The sequence below is a fragment of the Phyllostomus discolor genome, chromosome 4 (assembly GCF_004126475.2).
Source record: "Phyllostomus discolor isolate MPI-MPIP mPhyDis1 chromosome 4, mPhyDis1.pri.v3, whole genome shotgun sequence".
Taxonomy (NCBI): Eukaryota; Metazoa; Chordata; class Mammalia; order Chiroptera; family Phyllostomidae; genus Phyllostomus; species Phyllostomus discolor.
In genome coordinates, this window is record NC_040906.2 from 135,356,676 (window position 1) to 135,378,236 (window position 21,561).

General features: G+C 36.3%; 1 protein-coding gene across 2 annotated transcripts in view; it reads left to right on the forward strand.

Annotated features, from left to right (window-relative positions):
* Nucleotides 1-21,561, forward strand: part of ADGRB3 (adhesion G protein-coupled receptor B3) — a 721,652-nt gene that overhangs the window by 691,792 nt on the left and 8,299 nt on the right. For both annotated transcript variants that reach the window (XM_028509706.2, XM_028509707.2), the window contains 2 exons: nt 3,383-4,026; nt 13,973-14,008. In XM_028509706.2, the coding sequence (XP_028365507.1) occupies nt 3,383-4,026; nt 13,973-14,008 (680 nt within the window). The remainder of the gene's footprint in view (nt 1-3,382; nt 4,027-13,972; nt 14,009-21,561) is intronic.

Consider the following 21,561-nt stretch of genomic DNA (forward strand, 5'->3'; position numbering starts at 1 on the left):
TTTAAGTATTCATTTTTATAATTATGTGTTAATTTACCTATTTTTTCCAAAATTCACTGCATTCTGAGATTTAGTATTCTTAATACAGACCAGTACCATTATGTTATTAAAAAAGATTGTTTTGAGTATTTTCATTTTCTGCCTGTGCCCATTTTATCTGAGCTCATCAGGAACTTGCCTCTAAGTTTTCCAAGAGATTTCTGTCCATATTGAGGTACATTCAAATATAAGTCTCAATTCATGGACTCAATAATTTTTCTCGAAGTTTTGTTGAAATTCACTTTCCCAAAAGTGAAGTATATATCTGGTTGTGTAAGTTATTCAGGTGTGTTTTTTGTTTTGTTTGCATTTTGCCTTTTACAGTTTGAATAACTTCCCTCAAAAGTCCTATCACTTCAAATTTCTGTTTGTAGGTAGTGTGGATTTTTTATGTTGAATATTCACATTTTGTTTATTTTCAGCAAGTCTAAGAGGCTGACATTATTCCATATTGAGTTGACACTACTTTATGAGAAGAATTATCTTTCCCCAGATATTTAAGATACTCAAATTCTCAATAAAGATAGCTATGTCATTTGATCAAAATGTGCTGATTATAACTATAAATCTTATAACACTTATACAAAACTAAATGAATCCTGTACAAATCGATATTATGAATCAATATTCAGTACTAAGATTTCTTTTATAGTTTATAATATATTCATAAAGGTATAAAATTATATGTTCTTCATATAATATGATAAGTTGTTATAACTAGCCTTTAAATTTTGGATTAATATTTATATACAGTTAAGGATTAAAAGTATTCTCCCATGAATATGGAGATTTTTAAAAGTACTTTATTTAAAATATTAAATGTATTATTTTAACATACTTTGCTCTTTAATATTTTCATGTAAATTGTTCTTGCCAACCACAGTTTGTTACCAATCTAATATTTTAAGAGATTTAGAAATAACTCTCTTAAATTATTCTAGTATAAAAGTCACAACAAAATTGTGGACTAATAAAAAACACATACATGTAGCATGATTTGGGGGTCTAAAGTAAAGAGACCCATTACAAGAATTACAATATCTCTAAAGATAAAAGATACTACATGAATGACGCATGTTTTGAAATAATTTTGAAGGCTTGTCTTTTTTGTAATAGGGAAACACATTTGTAGTCCATTTTCTAACCCCTGCCTTAATGCACAGTAATTATGCTATTTGATAACTGGATAATAATGGGTAAAATTTAATATATCTGAAACTTCTCAAGTGGAGACAATAAACCAAATAGTTTACAGTTATCTATGCCTAATAGAACCTTCAATGGCAGCTGCTGTGCTTTGTAGATCAGCATTAGGTGCACATGTTGAGCCAGCTTGCATACAATGCTGCTCTCTGTGCTTTCAATACCAAAATTACTGAGAGTATTTCTTCAGAATTTCATTTTTTTATACCTCAAAACAGAGTTGCTCACAACTAAGCATGCTTTGAGTCATTCTGCCTCTGTTTTGCATGAAATATGGCTTTCTTTAAAGATTGCATTTATTTATTTTTAGAGAGACAGAAAGGAAGTTAGTAATAAAGGGAGAGAAACATCAATGTGCAAGAGATACATCCATCAGCTGCCCCTCATGCACCCTCAAATGGGGACGTGGTCTGCAACCCAGGCATGTGCCCTGTCCGGGAATTGAACTGGTGACCTTTGGGTTTGCAGTATGATGCCCAGTCCACTCAGCCACACGGGTCAGGTCTATGGCTTTCTTTTTATAGAGGCAAAAACACACAAACATATTTTAATAAAGAATTCTGAACTCTTTCATTGAGTTTTTTTGTTATGCTTTATGTATTCATTTTGTTCCCTCTCTTACTATAAGTAATGAGTACATTTTTTATTTTTTTTTCAGTCATTATTTTTCAGGTTTAAAATGGAGTTTTCAGAAGCTCAGACAGGTTTTTGTGTGTGTGTGTGTGTGTGTGCTTAAACTCATTTGGCAATTTTCGTATTCCCTCAAGGGCATTCTAGCATATGGATTTATCTTGTAAAAAAATTCCTTTTCCTACATGGAACTGAAGATGATAAATACTTTTGAACTCTGCATCTACCTTGACCATATGGACTTCATAGATAAAACTGCTCATTAATTTTCAACATGCATAATTTTTGGAGGGACTTCTGATGCAGTAGTGAATTCTTATTGATTACCTCTCTCAAGAGGTATTTTAATGATTACAACTTGTAAAATACTTAGGAGAAAAGCCTTTACAAAAAAGTAAAATTCATGTGAAATACTGGTTTGGCCAAAAAGTTCATTTGTGTTTTTCCATATGACGGCTCTATTAGTGCTTAGTTGTCTTTAACTTCATTCAAAACACTTTTGTTACACTGTATTGTGACAGCTGTCATATCAACATGCATTTAAAAATTACTTATCAAAATTGGTGAATTTTTGTGTAGCCATTTTAATATTGAAGGTGGAAGAAAATGCATATTTTCAGCATATTATGCTTTATTATTTCAAGAAAGTTTAACACAACTGAAATGTAGAAGGGAAAAAAGATTTGTGCATTGTATGGAGAAGGTGCTGTGATTGATTGAATTTGTCAAAAGTGGTTTATGAAGTTTCCTGCTGCAGATTTCTCCCTGAACAACACTCCACGGTCAGATAGACCAGTTGAAGTTGATAGCGATCAAATCAAGACATTAAGCCCTGGCTGGCGTAGCTCAGTGGATTGAGCGCAGGCTACGAACCAAAGTGTCGCAGGTTCGATTCCCAGTCAGGGCACATGCCTGGGTTGCAGGCCATGACCCCCAGCAACCGCACATTGATGTTTTTCTCTCTCTTTCTCCCTCCCTTCCCTCTCTAAAAAATAAATAAAGTCTTTAAAAAAAGACATTGAGGTCAGTCAACATTATACCTTGTGGGAGAGATTGCCAATATACTCCAAATATCCAAGTCAATAAAGTTATTTGTGAAAATAAAAATATCTTTTATTTTATGGAAAAACCATACAGACTTTTTGGCCAGCCCAATATATCTGTGATGTTATAAAATCCTATGTAGGAGAATGATGGAGGAAACTTCTCCAGTAATCTACCTTTCCCCTGAAAAGTTACGCAGAGTTGTTAAGATAGGGAACTGAGTTTTTTGAAAGTCCATTAATCAACTTTCAGATATGTTTTAGCTGTGGGCTTCTTGAGATCTATGAGAGTCTATCAGAATCAATAAAGGGTGATTGAGTAATCTGGCCCATGTACAAACAGTAGATATGTAATTTTAAAGTAGTAACTTATTTTATTAAATTATTTAGTAGGAAAAAAGAATACAATAATGAAAAGTAAACACTCATTAATCCTCTGGTTTGAACTTCCATATTTGAATCCACAGTTCTTCATAAGGATATTGGTCCTTGCCGAGCAGCAACGATAACAGGGACACTATCCAGGATCTCTTTAAATGATGATGAAGAAGAAAAGGGAACAAACCCTGAAGAGCTAAGCTATTCAACACTGCCTGGAAATGTCATTTCTAAAGTCATCATCCAGCAACCCACGGGTCTGCATATGCCCATGAGTATGAATGAACTGGGCAATCAATGTTTAAAAAAAGAGAACAGTGAATTGCGGAGAACGGTGTACTTATGTACAGATGATAATTTGAGAGGAGCTGATATGGACATAGTCCATCCTCAGGAAAGAATGATGGAAAGTGACTATATTGTGATGCCTAGAAGCTCTGTAAATACCCAGCCATCATTGAAAGAGGAAAGCAAAATGAATATTGGCATGGAAACACTGCCACATGAAAGGCTATTGCACTACAAAGTGAATCCTGAATTCAACATGAATCCCCCTGTTATGGACCAGTTCAATATGAACCTAGATCAACATCTCGCACCCCAGGAACATATGCAGAATCTACCCTTTGAGCCTCGCACAGCTGTGAAGAATTTCATGGCCACTGAGTTGGATGATAATGCAGGACTATCAAGAAGTGAAACTGGATCGACCATATCAATGAGTTCTTTAGAGGTAAGCAGTCAAATAAACTTTTTCTTGACATATGAAGTATATATAGAGAGAAGGAGAGAGATTGATTCATGTGGTACTGAGCTGAGGGAGGAGAGTCACATTAGCTTTTATAGTTATGTGTCAATAAGAATTTTTGGTTGGGATTAGATCATTCTGGATGTGTTTTTTCCAGTAGTGTATCGGACTCATCTTTCTCAAGATCATGCTTTTAAAAAAGAGCCCTCTATATTTAAAAAGATACCTTAGAAGTCATAATTATTCATAAACCAAGTAGAGCAGTTACAAAGAAAAAAACCCCGGAAGATCCACCTGACATTTGTCAGGCACTAAAGGTCTTTTGGTGGTTAAAGAAGTTTCTAGACTACAAACTTAACTAAGATCTGGATTTTCCATGCGAGGGCAGCTGTTAAAAATGACAAAATTGGAATGTGACTATAAGGTCTACCATTACACTGATTGGTCTACCATTACACTGATTATAAACTATTATTATGTTAGATCAGTATCTTTCAGAGTAAATGTTTTGCTCTTGGCTCTTGCAGAATGATGATCACTAAAATTTTTGGTCAGGGGGCATATAAATTAAACAGGCTAGGAGTCAGATGTCAGAGGTCCAACTACATGGCTTTTGTAAAAAAGCAAAGTACTCTCAGTTTCTTTTCCACCCATAAAGTAAGCAGAGAATAGTCAATAGCTATCCAAATCACTTATATTGTATTATTACAACCAAGTAAGATCTAAGGAATATAATGCCTTTTCTTTTGACATACATGCTTTTACTGTTTTATATGTGACTTCTATAACCTTTACCTTGAATTATGCTGTAAAATCACTGCAGATATATTTGCCTGTGTTCAGTATACAATGCAATACATGCATTCTTTTATATGTAGTACCAATTGTTTTAGTATAAGATTATTTCATAAGACACTATTTAGAGAAAGACACTATAATTAGTTACCTACCCTTTCTACCAGATGAATGCAAATAATCCTATGTTCTGATGTTCCAAAGTGCCAAGGGGCAGTTGTCTCTTCCTTCCCTCACAAAGTCACATCTTATACTAGGTTGAAACAAAGAGAAATCCTGAAAGGCTAGAGTAACTCGGTGAGTGGTGTTACTCTGCAGTTTTTTCACACTAATCAAGGAAATTCTAGACAAGAATGTAGATGGGATTTAAAATAAATTCCTAAACTCTACATCAGTCTTAAATGAAATAGGATTTCTGGGAATTTTCCTTCATAACCAGAGGCACAGGGGCAGTGAGGCCAAGGTCATTCCAGAGCGGCTGGCTGGAGCACCCTCAAGCAAAGGCATGCGATCATTTTGAATTAGCAGAATAGCTACTGTTTCTCTGTTTCTAACTTGCATATCACAGAGCCTAGCAGGTCCACTCTAACAATGACCGCATAAGCATAAACTACATAATGTTTATACAAAAATCACAAAAGTTTTTAAAAAGGTTTTCACTGAATATGTAATAACATAACATCATAAATAATCATAATTCAGACTCACTACTGGAAAAATCATGGCCATATGGAGTCTTCTGTATAGAACGGCTTTTTAGATGTGCTAAGGAGGTTAAAATGGAATTACATTAAATGTTTTTCTTGATATAAAAATATATCTAAAAGCCTAAAAATCTTCCTGGGTTTGATATTGTACACGTTGTGTGTGCTTGAACAATAAACTGTATATCCAAGTACTGTTTGTTCGGTTGGTAATTTTTCCAAATCTCTATATCCTTATTATTAAGTATAAGCATAATATATAGCTGTGATTCAGCCAAAAGATCTGCATTTAAATGGCTTAGAGATCACAAGGCTTGTATCTTAGAAAAAACATGCAGAATTCAGATTGGAAACTCAGTTCCTCATTTACATTCTTTAAAAGAGCTCAATAGTTAGTTTAATAGTTAATAATTGCTTGTGGTGACCATTTCAGGAGACAGCTAGCTGAAAGAGAATATATAGACGTGGGAATGAATAATAAAACTTAGCATTTATATAGCAACTTTCATTAGCAGAGCCTCAAATCACCTTAAAAACATGAATTAATCTTTACAACACTTTTGTGCAATGGATAAGATGTTATAATCCTTAAAGTCATTTGTTCAAGGTTACAGAGCAAGCACATAGCAAATCTGGAAGTAGAATATTTCTGTCCTGATCAATTTTATGCTGTCTACAGAGACAAAAATCTGCCTGTTCATTGGCATGAGGGTCACTTTAAAGTTCATTTTAACCCTTCATAGATACTTGCTCTTAGAGTGGCTAAATACACTCTGAGTAGTATAGGGGTACATAACCAGCAGATTTTGGAGGTGGGGCTGTGGCCCATGACAGTAAAGTCAGTCATGGAGCAGGGAGATGCATTGTCAATAGGTGTCAACTCGGCTAGACCGTATCTGCAGAACCAGCCAGCAGGGAAGATGATGTTCTGACAGTAGAGAAAAGCAGAAAGATGACTGGAATATCTGCATGGAGAGTGGGGACTAACAGTGGCTAGGAGGTGACTTGCACCTTAGAAGACAATGTGAAGATAAAAGTGGATAAATAGGTAGATGACATGAGGCCTGAGCCATTGAACAATTTGTGACTACAGCCACACGGATGGCCAGCCCGGGAAGCTGGGGCAGTGGAGGATGGACAGGTGCTAGGACCTTTTCAAGAATATAATAAAAAGATGATCTTGTTAATTCAGGACAGTTCCTCCAGAAGAGTGGGTGTTCACAAATTGCCAAGTTGGGAAGTGGTGGGAGAAAGAAAGCAAGCACTGGGAAAAGCTACCAATTGTAGCCCAGAATGCAGTATTTGTGAGGAAAAGAGAAGAAGAAAACAAGAGTTGAGGGAGAAAAAAAGAAAGCCAAAGAGTGGGTGAGTGGGTGGAAGTATTTGTTCAAATAAGCAGGAGGCAGCAGAGAAAGAGGGAGGCTCCCCAACCCTGAAAGCAGCGCCAGAAGAAAAGGTTCCAACCTCCAGGGGAGTTTGTTCAGCTAACCCCCAATTACTGTGTGCAGAAAATTTAATACACACCTCAAGTTTCTTGGCATGAAAGAGATTTTCTCCCTGCATAATATTACCTTGTTTTTTTCTTTCTTATTATGTATTATCCTCCATCTTCCAAGCTGTATCTATTCCCAGAATGGACTTATTAAGCAATTCTGAAAATTTTAGATTTAGTTTATACAATTATGGAATAATCACAATATTACTACGATAGAATTTCTCACAATGGTTCTAATTGCTTAAGTTTAAGAAAAATGAAATTATCAGCAACACTTAAGTCATTCACCTTCAATTAATTAGCAAAATGTGTTTGTGCATGGTATGGATAAAAAGTAAAAAAACACTGGTTGCTATGGAGCAAGTGGGAGAAAAAGAGGTATCAACATTCTCAAGCCACTAAGGACTATGGAATATAATTTAAATCTTGCATTGTGGTTCTATTTATTTGCTTTTTTAAAAGTTTTAGGTATATCATTGTAAAAAGACAGGTCAGTATTTGTTTTGAATCATTGGAACACTGGGATTCCACAACTTGTAGCTGTTAGATCTAGAGAGTAAACATTTCCTCACTCAAATGTCTTTCCAATTTGTATGCATATCCTGAGTCTGTCTGGCACACACTCTGTTTTTCACCCCTTTCTCCTGTGCCTTTGGCTTCTGGCCAGTCAGAAGACCACCAATAGGAGACTGCAGAGAGATTGGAGGCTGGGGAAAAGAGAGAATCCCAGGACATTTCTCCCCACTCTTTCTCTTTTTCTGCTTTTGCCAAGCACCCTGTGTCTCTGTAGCTGCAGTTCCAGAGTGCTTCCAGCTTCTACCAGGTGCCTCAGTCCCTGGGCTTGGGTCACTATGCCATCTCCCTTTGTCCAGCCTGGGTGGTAGGGGACAGGGATGAACAGTGGCTTCTTCTCTTGCTAATCTCTAGGTTACCTTATAGTCCCTTATATGGCTTCTCGACTCCTTTATCACTTGAATTCTTATGGAAACATTTGCTTAAATGTAAACACATTAAGTGGCTTCTGCTATTCTTTTGACAAATCTTACCTTAAATTGGTTTTTTTTTTTCACTTTTTAATCTTAGAGAGAGGGCATGGAAGGGAGAAAGGGAAGGTGAGAAACATTGATTGGTTGCCTCTCGAGCATGCCGTGACTGGAGATGAACCCTCGACCTTTTGCTTTGCAGGAGGACTCCCAACCAACTAAGCCACACCAGTCAGAGCACTTTAAGCTTTATCATTAATAAAGGAACCCTTAATAACTAATTATAGTTAGGTAGATTACAAAATGATTTTATCAGAAATAAAGCTCCAGTTTTGTCCATTTAGATATAAACTTAGCTATATATCTGAAAACATGCTCATATAATCTCTCAGTTTAAGTAGGTGGAAAGGGCCACTCTTCTAAGCTAAATTTTTATACCCCAGTTTTCCTCTGGCCATGAATTATAGAGCTCTCAGCATAATGGTTTTTAGAGGTAAAACGTTTTAGCTATAATGTCACATTGCAGATGCCTCCCTTATGACTATTGTAAGGATCAAATTAGATAATGTATGTGAAAACCCTTTGAAAATTGTAAGCAGTGCTTCAGATGGAAGATTGTGTTATTATTTTGTTACCATTATGTCTTGAATGTCTGTGAAGAGGGTTGGATGCTATTCTAAATCGATATTCAGGATATTAGACAAAATATTATGGCCTCACTTGAGAAGAGGGAGACTGTTAGTAACAGAAACCATCGAAACTGACCATTGTGCAGAAGGACCTTTTTATCTTTAAAATTTTTTTTTGCTTATATAGCTGTGAGGAAAGGAAGGCTTGGCTTTCTTTAGTGTTTTGGTTTTATTCCTGGATTAGAGAATTGTGTCTTTTGTGCAGGCACACAAACAAAAGTAGCTTAAGTAAAAGTCATTTTTTCACAATTAATTATTCTCTGGTTTTATTTGCACAGATATTTTGAATGCATTTGGTATCAAAGCTTTCTCCTTGCATGAGTCATTGCTCACTTTGTAGTAGAAACTTTGGATGGCAGTCACATTGCCACTTATTAGTCAGTGGAATGTATTCCTCAGTGTGAATCTTCTAGTGTCCTGTTCAGCTTGATTTGCAGTGACACAAATAGTGAAGTGTCTCCTTTGAGAAAGTGTTCATTACAAGACTTAGATATAGAGCAATGCCTCTACGCATACACTCAGTAAGTATTCCTAGGAGTAGCCTCATACCATCGTGTATTTTTTTGCTCTTCAGTCATCCTAAGGAATTTTTCTCTTCAATTAGTAATAAGCCTATTTTCCTATAAATTGTCTTGATTCTCTTGGCTGTCAATCAGTCCTTTCATAATGGTTTTGTGTTTTCTACCTGCTTCTCCAAATTCTCCCAGAATATTTCTGAGGAAAAGAAATAACCCACAACAAACAAGCTGCATTCTTTTGGATTTGTTCACAGGCTACAGTGCAACTCCTTTAAGCACTCACCAATAATTTTGTGCATCTCTGCTGTTGTGCCAGGCCCTCTACTAAACGCTGAGGATATAAAAGTGGTCAGAACAGATGGCGACCCCTGCCCCTGTGGTGAACAGACCTTATGGAAGAGATAGACAAATAACCTCTAATGAATGAATAATCTAAAACAGTATACTATTCTGAGAAATTGTTAAATGTGAAGGAGAGACTTCTTTAGCTAAGGAGGTCTGGGAGTCCTCTAAAGTGTCAAGGGTGAGGGGATGTTTTGGGCAAAATAAAATGCAAGTGCAGTTTCCCACTGAGGCAGGAAAGAACTCAAAATATTCTCAGGATTAGAAGACCTGTGTAGCGGGGGGTGAGCAATTTAAAATGAAGTTGGAATAGGAAAAAAAAGATTATACAGGGCCTTCTAAAACAATGAAAGCAAATGAGAACTGTTAAGGAAGACATTGTCTTCATCATTTCTCCATCCATCAATCCCTCGGATGGATTGAAAAAAAAAAGATTAGGATCCTGTGGATGGAGCTGGAACAGAAAGCTGGAAGAGTTAGGAGGCTACTGAAATAATCCATACAAGAGATAAGAATGCCTTTGACTATATAGAGATGCAAGTGGAGATGGAGAGTAGGTAGATCAAGATGTATTTTGGAGGTAGAACACACAGCACTTGCTGATGGATTTGATATGCAGGGTGAGGGACACGAAGGAATAAAAGTGTGAGTCCTCAATTTCTAATTTGACCAATTAGATATCCAACTTTTTCAGCAATGGGAGAGCAGGAAGAAAGGCGGTGTTTGAAACTGAAAGGATGGTATTTAAAACCATGGGATGAATTATATTATCCGGGAAAGAATACGAGGAAAAAAGAGAACTTGGGAGCTCAACAATTAGAAGGCAGAGAGATGAGAAAGAGCTAACAAAGGAGACCAGAGGGAGCCACAGCATATGAGGGAGGGGGAGGAGAAACCCTGACAGATGAGTATTTTGATGAGGAAGTAATTAACTTTCAAAAACTTCTGAGATTCCAGTATGATGGACAGAAAACTGACCTTGGAAATGGACCAGCTGGAGTTCAACAGAGATACTGACAAGAATCATAATAGAATGTTGAGAGAATACAAGTTGGGGTGGGTTCTAGGTGGAAAATTAGGAAAAGGAAACATCATAAAGGAATTAAAGAAATTTTTATTACCTACTTTTGACAAAAAGATTATTTGTAAAAGTTATTTGGTAAATTGGGGATATACAGACAGATTTATATCTTCATAAAATGTTTCAACATGACCCTGGTTTATTTTAAACATTTCTTCAATTATCAACTTAGCAGAAAAATTATGATGACTTGATCACGTTTCTTAGTCTGTTCTCACATTTTAAACTTATAACCATTATTTCAAGCCACTGTCATCCTTACAATAACATTGCAGAGAGCTCAGAAGGGCATTTGAACACCGAGAGTTAGTCATGGTTTCTACAAACTTCAGTGCTTTGAGAGACTTTTCCACATACTGCATGTATTCCAAGGGTGAAAACAGACTAAAACTGAACAGAACTTAATATTCCATATCTTGCATCATACCACCAATTTTTCAGAGCCAGACAGCTCTAAGGTAAACTATATTTTACAATAGAAGGTGGAGAAGTCAGGTAATCTTTGTTATAGTATTACTGCTCATAAACTATCCTGTATTAGAATGGTTTTTAAGTTATTTTATGCAACACAAATTATGTATATTGCCATCAGATTTTTTGTTAAATAGGTATATTTTGATTTTTTCTCCTTTAAAATATAATTGACAAGTATAAATCTGATTACCTTGCTTTAGGCTTAGAGAGCATCTATATCTACTGCTGTCAGTCTTGGATTGACTAGGTCACTAATGTTATTCTTAATGAGTTATAGTAACAATCAGCAGAATATCACAGGCATCTTTGCTACAAATGTTAGCGAGAGTGAAGAAAATTCAGGGTTTGGAATAAGAAGACCTAAGCATGATTCCCAACTCATTTGCTATCAGAGTGAAGTGGACAAGTCATTTCAACTTCTCTAGTCCTCAGTTTTTCCCACTCATAATATGGGGATAATAATACTTTCTCAACCATATCACAGGGCAGTTAGCATGTTCATGTGTGAAAGCATTTTAAAGCTGTAAAATGTCAGAATACTCGGTCAATATTGTGGGGATGTGAATATTACACAAATGTTTACCTCCACTGAACTCTGATAATTTGCCACATTTTTTCTTACTCTCTAATTTTTAAGTCTTCACTGCTTTATTTCCCATCTTTAGGCTCATTTGATTGAAATCTGTTTGCTGTATTTGTTCATTTCTTAGTCTAATCCTTCGAGGCTACCAGTTCTGCTACATACCTTTATGTTAGAATTTAATTTGAATAAATTTAAATGGAAGATAGAGAAATCTATTTGTAGAAGTATATCCTTTTCTTTTCCATATTTCATATCAGCATAGGTGACATCTGCTCTAAGAAGCAGAATCTCTGGTCTTCTTCTAGGTTCCTATCTTTTGTTCTTGCTCCTAAGATATGGAGCCTTTAGCAACATGAATACATCAGTATTTCCAGTTCTTAGGCAACACAGCTTTGCATTCAGAAATGAACAGGGCAACAGAGAATTCATCAATGCAAGCAGCTGAATGGCATCTTACTCTCTAGCTACCTGAATCTTTTTCATGAGATTTCACTGTTTAATTTTCAAATGGAACACAAAAACTCGTGACTAATGTTCTATAATAATTGCGTAAAACTAAGTGTTTCCCTGCATGGATTTGCTGTATTAGGAAAGAATTTTTCTTAATGTATACTTACAAAAAAATGCTCTGCTGAATCACAGTGCCAAGAAGGCAAAGCGTCCAAGAGCAGAATGGAAACACTGACATTTAGTCTAGTATAGTGCAGCAAAGCATGATGCAGTACATCTGAGACTGATTTTATACAAAGCAGTTAGATAACTACAGTGGCAGGGAGATAGCAAAGGAGGTCTGGGTTAAATGCCTGCCCACTCACTTGGCTCCTTCTGGGATGTCACCAGGGCTAGGCTGGGGCAATGCTGGAAATAAGGATCAAAGTGAGATCAACGTGCTGAGTTACCATTTAATAAAGCAGTCTCTCCTCAAAACTCTCCTCAGTGACAGGTGAAGACTAGATTTTCAATCCAGCTCTACCAAAATCAAATTATTCTTTTCGTATCTTGCCTTTTGTCTACTGAAACAAGCTTTGGGGAGTTGGTTACATAGGGAGGTTCAACAGTGATCATTTTAACAATAGCATCAGTGTTTAGACAGATTTTTAAATAAACTACACAAGTGCCTTTCGGTCTCTGCGAATGTTAAACAGTTACAAGAGTCACCCACATATCTTGGATATGATTCCTTGTTTAGTCACTGAAGATTCCTTGTGTAGTCACTTAAGATTGTAGATATCAGGAGTGGAAAAGAACACAGCCTGCCTGAAAGCTTAAATATTTTTTTACTACTGCCTGAATATTACTTGTTTTGATTATTTATTGAATTTTCCTGTTTCCTCCCCATTCGCTCCACAGAATAAAGACCTTTCTGCCACCAAAACAAACAACAACAAAAAAAACACCATATTGGAAACTTGCTGTAAAAATTTGGAGGACCCTTCCTCCATTTACCACCCATCAGTTCTCTACCTAATCACTCTAAGAATCCAGTGACTTCTTGGAGCAGATGCTAACAATACATACTCTATGCTAATATAATAATGTTAATTTCACTTTAATTATGTTTACTGATTTTATCAGGACTGCTGCCTAATTAATGCATATTTATCTATACTATGGGAACTGTTTAAAAGGGCAGGAGCCATAGAGTAGTTCTGTGAGGTATTTATATCGACATTTTCCTGGGCTGTAGACTTTTTTTTTGTTTGATTTACTAACTTAGGATAAACACTTGACATCCTAAGTAAGGACTAACAATTTGAAGGACTTTCCTCCCTTGGCAGAGTATCAAAAACCAAGGAATTTGTTTGTGAGACTTATATAAAACTTTAAGACTTAGAGGACTAGATACAACTTGGTAGAAATGAAGACTACCGTACAATATAAGTGGGTTGCTGCAAGGTCTTGAGATGGCTGGATGATTTTTTCTGCACAGCTTTTAGCCTGCTGTGTCTCTACTGTAGTTCTGTTGTACTAGATAGACCTAAAGTCTCCTTCAATATTGAATTTTTTGTATGAATTTAAGTACAACTTTTCCTTATTGAAAAATTAGAGATCAAGATGAGAATGTTTAAATATTTAATATTATGCATGGTATGTTATATTTTATATAATGTGGATAGAATAGCTTAAAATAAAAAAATTCACATTCTTACATGAAGGCAATACTAGAAAAAAAGGACTATTTTATTGAAAATAATGATTTTCATTTTATTTCAGTAACTAAACACAACTTTATTGGTTTTTCTTTTTTAAAATAAAACATCCCACAGAGAAGAAAATCACGATATTCAGACCTTGACTTTGAGGTAAGTTTCTAAGATTTTTTTAATGATTTTAATTACTTCAATTCAAAATTGATATATAATTACCTCAACACATTACTCTGTGCAACTATGTAGAGATTCTTTTTAATTAAATTAGAATTAAACATTTTAAATTAAGATCTATACTGTGTAAGTAGTTGTAGAAAAATATTTAAAGTTGTAAGTATTTTAAATATACGCTAAACTGAGATAAGTAAGGAATCCATTTTATGAATGCTAAGATAAGCGGGCCACTTATGGTAATATTGAACTTGGTCAATTCAATTTGTTGAGAAGTGGGAATGTTGGTTTCTTGATTTCTCATACTTAAAACAGTTATAATTGTTTTACTTCAGCGACCACCTGAAGAGAGCCTGTAAGAAGGCTCTGACTGGTTGACTAGGCTTTCTCTGGGACATACTTGCCTTGTGTCTGATTTCTGTTATTTAGGTTCTCCATGGTACATTCCAGATTATTTTTTCCAATAGCAAGTGTTGGGTTCATTGCGCTCCTGTGTTTAGTAAATGCTCTTTCACAGATATAAACAAGATGAAGATGTTCATTTTCCAGTTTACATTGAATTTATGTTGATGCTGTAATATCGATGCTAGAAATTACTGAAATTATATCATTTGAGCAGCTTATGCTAAGCACAAAATTAATGATGTTTGGGCGTCACATAAAATGCAGTTATGCATCTTGATAATTGGATATGATTCATAGCCTACTGACATAATTGGATATAATACATTATAAATTTCTCCAGCATATTTGTGCCGTTGTGATGCTTACATAAAACTTAATGCTCTTAGCTGATATTCCCGAAATCACAGAAGCCTCCTAGAACATGGGAACTCATGATTTAATCATTTCATTTATGCAGATGAATGTTGTTGCTCAGTAACGTACATCAGGTATAAAAAGTGAGTTAATTGTTTTTATTTACTGCAATGGTGAACAAGGTCTGGTTTTACCCTGAATAGACTTCAAATAAAAAAATAGGTCTTTTTCAGTAATATATCAGTAGTATTTGTACAGGATACAGAGTAATACTAAAGAATCTGGCTTCCATTATTATGTGGCAGCTAGTACTGATGCAGCTTAACTGTAGTGACCTGGCATGGGATCAACATTGTTTTATGTCCTAAGATTTTAGGACAAAAAGATCAAAGCTATAAATTCAGAGAATATATTCAGCAATCTTCACTTGTAAGTTCTTTGGTGCTTTTAAAGAGAGATATTTTGGGGGGCTATTTTTTTTCCTATTCTTCAGGTAGCCAAAAATAGAGGATCATAGTGTGTGTGTATTGGGCCTGAAAGCAGTAACTTGTTAGGTTAGCACAAAGGCAAGGAGGTGGGAAATAACCCACTGAGCATCAGTGACAAAATACAGTAAAAACCTAGATCAACAATTAAGCCTCAGCATAACCTGCCAAAATTACATAATCTCAAGTACTGAAAAGAAATCTAATCATACTGTGTCATTTGGATCATTACAAAAACTTTTCTTTATGTATATTCTCTATGGCAACTGGTAGCAGAATCTTTAAGCTGATAGATACTTCTTTCTGTGCTAGGTATTCTAACATAAACCACAGTATTTTTAAAAAATATTGATAATGGGGGAATGGTGCAACATTAACAACCTTGGGGGTTTTTCTTTTTTTGAAGTTCTTTAATTTCTATAGTTACTGCATAATTGCAATAGACATCAAAATTTTGGAGGAAAATAATCTTGAATGATTGCTTTTTAAAAAAACCATTAGTACTATTTCTCTTAGTCAATGTGCAACTATAGTTCTGTGGTGGATATTTCATAAGTGGTAATCAGAAAAAAATTAAATGCTGATGAATTTTAATACAGTCTATTTGAACTTTGTGGGTGGTCCCTGAGGAAAACTCCAAGTTATCCTCTTCCCCTTTTCATTCAAGCAACATGAATCAAATTTGTTTTTATGGAGCTTCCTGATAGCTTCCCACTCCCACCCCACAAGCTTTACCACTCAATGGCACTTCAGGCATTTTGCCACTGACAAACTGCCTCATAGACTCCTGAAAGCATTTCCCTTCAGGCTTCACACAGTCCCAAGAGTCTGCACAGGATAATACAACTCAGATATCACTACAACTCTGTGGCTAGTGAGCACTGTCCCTGAGAAACAGCCCTTTCAGGTGGCTGTCTCTAAGATGACACTGCATTCCAGGAATAAACAAAGCAAAGTGGTGACTAGTCATAAAATGGTAGAACACTGAACCTGCTTCCTGGAAAGCATGCAGAAAATACTTCAGTAATAGTCCTATGTCCAAACCTCTTGTTGGGTTTGTATTCCCAGTTCCAAGGAGAGATTTGGTATATAATAAACATTCAGTATTTTTTGTTGTTGAATGAATGATAAAAAATTAAAATTTTAAAATTCAGTTTACTTAAATAGAAAGTTGTCCAGCACTGTATCTAAGCTGAGGCAAAGACCATTATATGGACTGACAGCTATGGAGGTAACATCTCAAAGACAGCCCCGTTAGATTTCAAAGCTATACACATCATATATACTCAAGTTGGTGAAGGGCGGTTAGAAATTCCAGGAGGAGAAAAAGGCATGGAGCTTGGCTGAGGTGTGATGACATGCTCAAGAAAGCAGCAGCAAACTTCACGGGAACGACATTGGATCTGTACGTGGAAAGAACAGGAAGAGAAGGCCATATCGTAAAGAGCTTAGACCCCAAGGGAGGAAATGTTACCGAACCTGTTACTAAAAGCTGCTAGGGCTTCTCTGTTGTATTTTGTTTTGTTTGGTTACTTTAGTTTTTCAGTGAGGAATGACTTGGTATGATCTGGGCTTTAGAAATATCAATATGGCAGTGATAGGAAGGCGAGGTTGGCATAGGATAGATGTGAAAGTTGAAATACAAGTTAGAAAGTGACTAGTCCAGGGAAGAAGTAACAAGGGCCCACTTCCTAGCACTGGTAGCGTAGCAAGGGGATGAAGGGACATGGCAGAGTCAAGGTCTGTGGAGTTTGGTCCTTTCCTGAATACAGTGTGAAAGGGCAGAGGAGCAGATGACTTTGCAGGTCTGAGCCTGGGAATAGATCCAGGGAAATTAAGAAAACACCTCGTGAGGATGAGTTGCATTTTAATATGTTAGGGATTAAGATGCCTAACACTGTTAAAGCAGAAATATTAGGCAAGTAATTTAAATTTTCTGTCGAGGTTGAGGACAAAGCTAAACTATGATACAGAACAGTGATTTTTCAATCTTTTACATTTCATGGCACACATACACCAGTAAAATTCTGCAGCAAAACAAAAAATATACATTTTTGACAACCTGACAAAAAAATTGTTTTAATTGGTATAATTTTGCCTTATTCACTCTATTGTCGGATGGCTGTTGTGTTGGCTGTCGTTTTTTATTTGACAATATAAAGGAAAGAGGTCAGGTATTGCATGTTTTAAAAAGTCTTGTGGTTGAAAATCACGGACATAGAAAGTGAAATTTATATTAATTTCTAAATATAAAGCATATGATCTGTAGGAAACATCTTGTTCATAATAGGACCCTTCTGACTCTGTCTTCCATCCCCAGCAGTAAGCTCTTAGGCAATCAGCTGTTCCAGGAGGAAAAGTTTGAGCAATGCAATCCTACACTACACTTGTCTCTTCTAAATTACTAAATTTAAACTGCTGCGAAATTACTTGAAGACAAGTGTATTACTGAGTGACAGTGACATACCTATATATATATATATGTGTGTGTGTGTGTGTGTGTGTGTGTGTATCTTATTCAGTTTTTTGAAACAAATGATACTATAATGAACGTCAGGGAGTTCAAGTGGCCGCAGGTTATGTCTTATGGATACGTTGGGACTCTGGCCAAGGAAAGATACACAAAACATTCTGTTCCCACACACAGCTTTAAAAACCAAGCTAAATTTCTGCAATGTGTGTTGCTTCCTTAACATGAGTTTTGACATTCATTTTAGATTGGTATTCAACAGCCCACTCCGGATGGAAGCCTTATATGCAAAGTTTAGCATAGTAAATACGGGCAGTGGCAATATCCTAAGGCTGGAATTCAGGCAGAGTGGTTTTCTAATTGCTATCAGCACACGATTTCCAGGCCACATAGTCTAAAGTTTATAGTCAGGAGATTCTCCAGCTTTTTCTAACAGTTTGCTGAAAGTCCACATATATAGTAATGCCTATCTTACCTATAATTCAGACTTAAAGAAATCCCAACTCTGTGATTCACATTTTGAATTTAGAGGAGACAACCTTTAAACCAGGGGTGTCCAACCTGTGGCTCACATGTGGCCCAGGATGGCGATGAATGTGGCCCAACCCAGAATTGTAAATTTACTTAAAACAGTGAGATATTTTGTGATAACGTGCTGCAGTGTGTTTAATGTGTGGCCCAAGACAACTTTTCTTCCAGTGTGGCTCAGAGACAATGAAAGATTGGACACCCCTGCTCTAAGCCATTTGTATCAAACCTACCTACAGGCCCTTTATGAACCATTGGTATGGATAATAAGGGAGCACCATAGGATCAGAGATGGGGAGAAGGCAGGATTCATGCCTGAAGCCAATGCAATGAGCCTTCCTTCCAGTGGGAATACATTTTCAATAGGAGGGAAGGCCTTCTGTGTTATAGGCATCTTCCTGAGTCTCTATGCCTATGCCATCTCATGATTTTGCTTTATTCCTTACACATCTATCCATCACCTGCTGAATGCCAAACACTGTGCTGGATGTCAGGGATACAAAGTCACTGCCCAGGAGGTATTCAGAGAAAAAACAGGGAGACCAGCCTTTCAAAAGATAAAAGCAGCCCTGTGGGAGAGCTACAAAGTGATCAGTATCCACAGAGTTTATGAGCTGACTACCAAATGCACCTAATTCACCCTAGATTGATGCATCTCCATTTCCATCTGAATGGGCATAATGACAAACTTGAATAGTCCAAAGAAGGGTGCTCTCTGAATCTATGGGGTATATCTAAGATAGCAGCATGCAAAGAGAACTGGCTGGATTCAGGATGAATTCGGCTCTCTCACCACCTGTGTGAGCTTGGGCACTTTACTGAGCCTCCTGAGCTCTGGTCTCCTAATCAGTAAAATGGATGAGAGGATGACTGCTACCTCCTAGGGTCATTGTGAGGATTAAGGAAGATAATGGCTACCATTTCTTAAGTGGCTCTTATCTGTGCGCTCCACTGATAAGTGGCTTATATCCCTTTTTAAATCTTCAAAACAGCCTTGCAAGGTTATTGCAGTGCTGAGACTGGGGCTAAAGGATGGCTGAATTTTGTGCCTCAGGCCACACAGCTTAAAAGTGATGGAATGAGATCTAAATCCAAATTTGTTCAGACCTAGAGCTGTTAGATTTGACATGTCCCAAGTATTTAATCTATGAGAGTGCCAGGGATATAGTAGGTGCTCGAGATATACAGGTTTTTACACGCTAATCTTTCTTCGATAACTGAAATTCCATGAGAGTGCTTTCTAATTATTTTTTCTAATATCAATAATTAAGAGGCTGCAAAGACTGCCTCCCTTGAGTTACAAAGATATAAAATAAAAAATAAGCTATTTATGATACAATATTTTTGTACAGTTTAGATGTAGGTTCACATACTGCCTCAAAAAATGTTGAGTGATAATTTGAGTGGGACTATGGCCAAGCCTTTATCTTTATTACAAAAGATGCCTATAATATTTGACAGACATTATAACTAAAGGAACCTGAATTTTTTATATACCACCAATTAGAATATATTTATTTAAAAAGAAAATCCATATGAGTTACAATTTTATCATTACAAAGTTTTAGAAAACTGAGTTCTAAATTTAGTTTTCACAGAAGTTAATTTCTTTGGGACACAGGATGTTTGAGTCACAGAAGAAAGAAAAAGGTAAAGAGAGAAACCCTAACGTCAGTTAAAACCCCAAAATAGCCATTAAAATGGACCAGTAAGATTTATGAGAATGAAAACTTCTGACCAGGGGGTTAAGACCATCAAATGTAAAAGTGCTCCAAATAAATCATAATTCAGAGAAGTAACTAAATAAGGGGAAACCCTTATTACTTATGAAAACTAAAACCACCACTAAGTTTTTACCCTCCAAGTTTGCTAGGTTAGAAACTCTCCAGTATCTGCTACAATGCTGGCTTTTGTGTCATTGGAACCTTCCACACTTAAAAAGACTAAAGACAAAAAACTAAACTATGCACTTCAGTATGTAACAGGAAAGAATCACATTGGGAGAATCAAATGGAGCCCAGGACAGATGCATGAGCTGTGGTCCTTCTGTCAGAACCGCCAGACCATCGTCGCTATGGTGATTTCTGGCTATACAAAAGTGGGAATTTCAAATTAAAATGATTGTCTGGCATGAAGCTACATTAACAATTAATGTTTTTTATGTAGGAAAGGCCCCAGATTTCAGCATCCACATTTTTTGTGTTCATATTAATTTCAGGGTCCTTGAGCTTTATTATTCAGAGTAGCTTTCATGAACTCATGTACAACAATGCAAAATTGCTTTTTGGTTATATAACATTGGTGTCTACCACATACATTTTGAGTAGGTCCTAGCAATCCAACTTCTTAAGATCTACTCAGTTTAGAATCAGGTGCCGCCCATTCAATCAGAGTATGATTATAAAAACTCCTGTCAGTTAATATACCCTCATTTCTATAAGGTACATTTGAGACTTTGATTCATTGAACATGATGTATCCAATGGAGATATTTAGTTGCAAGATACAGAGAGTGTCTTTGACTAACAAACAAAAAAGAACTTTGTTGGAAAGATATGGAAAATAAATCACTTCTTGACCAGGGGATGGTAGGGGTCTTGACCCACATTTTCAATGGCATGGGAAGTTATAGCTCCCCAAGCAAAGTCGGATCCTCTCATGAGAGGAAAGATAAAAGGAGACTGAACAAATAGAAATCCCCACAGGCCCACCGGAGCATGAGGGAGCTGTGGCAATAATATCAACTATCTTAGAAGACAATGTATTCCTTCTTAGGAGGACAATTCCTTCTTAGAAGACAATTCAAACATAAGATAAAAAATGTACCAGAAATTCTATGACTTTTTAGAAGATAGAGAACAGACAGATGCAGGGAGAGCTGATTTCAGAATTTTCAACTTAAAAATGAATACATTAAAATGTATGAGCCTGCCTCAGTTGGATTTCTCCCAGAAAATTCCCATATCACTTACTCTCATAACGCCACCATTTATTTTCCTTATCACAGTTGTAATTTAGTATGTATTTGAGTTATTATGTAATTAATGCCAATGTCCCCCATTATACCTCAAGCTATAAGAGGGCAGGAACTCTGCCAGATTTTGCACACCCTTGTTATGCCAGCTTCTAGCACGGCATGTGGTATATCAGCTGATGGAATGAGATACTTTTAGAGAAGTGCCAGTAGTGTGGCGTCACTCTTACAGCACCATAGCAGAAAATAACTACATAATAAAATTCATTAACATAAAAAATATTATTTGTAAAGTAGAGCCAGTCTTCAATATCCTGATT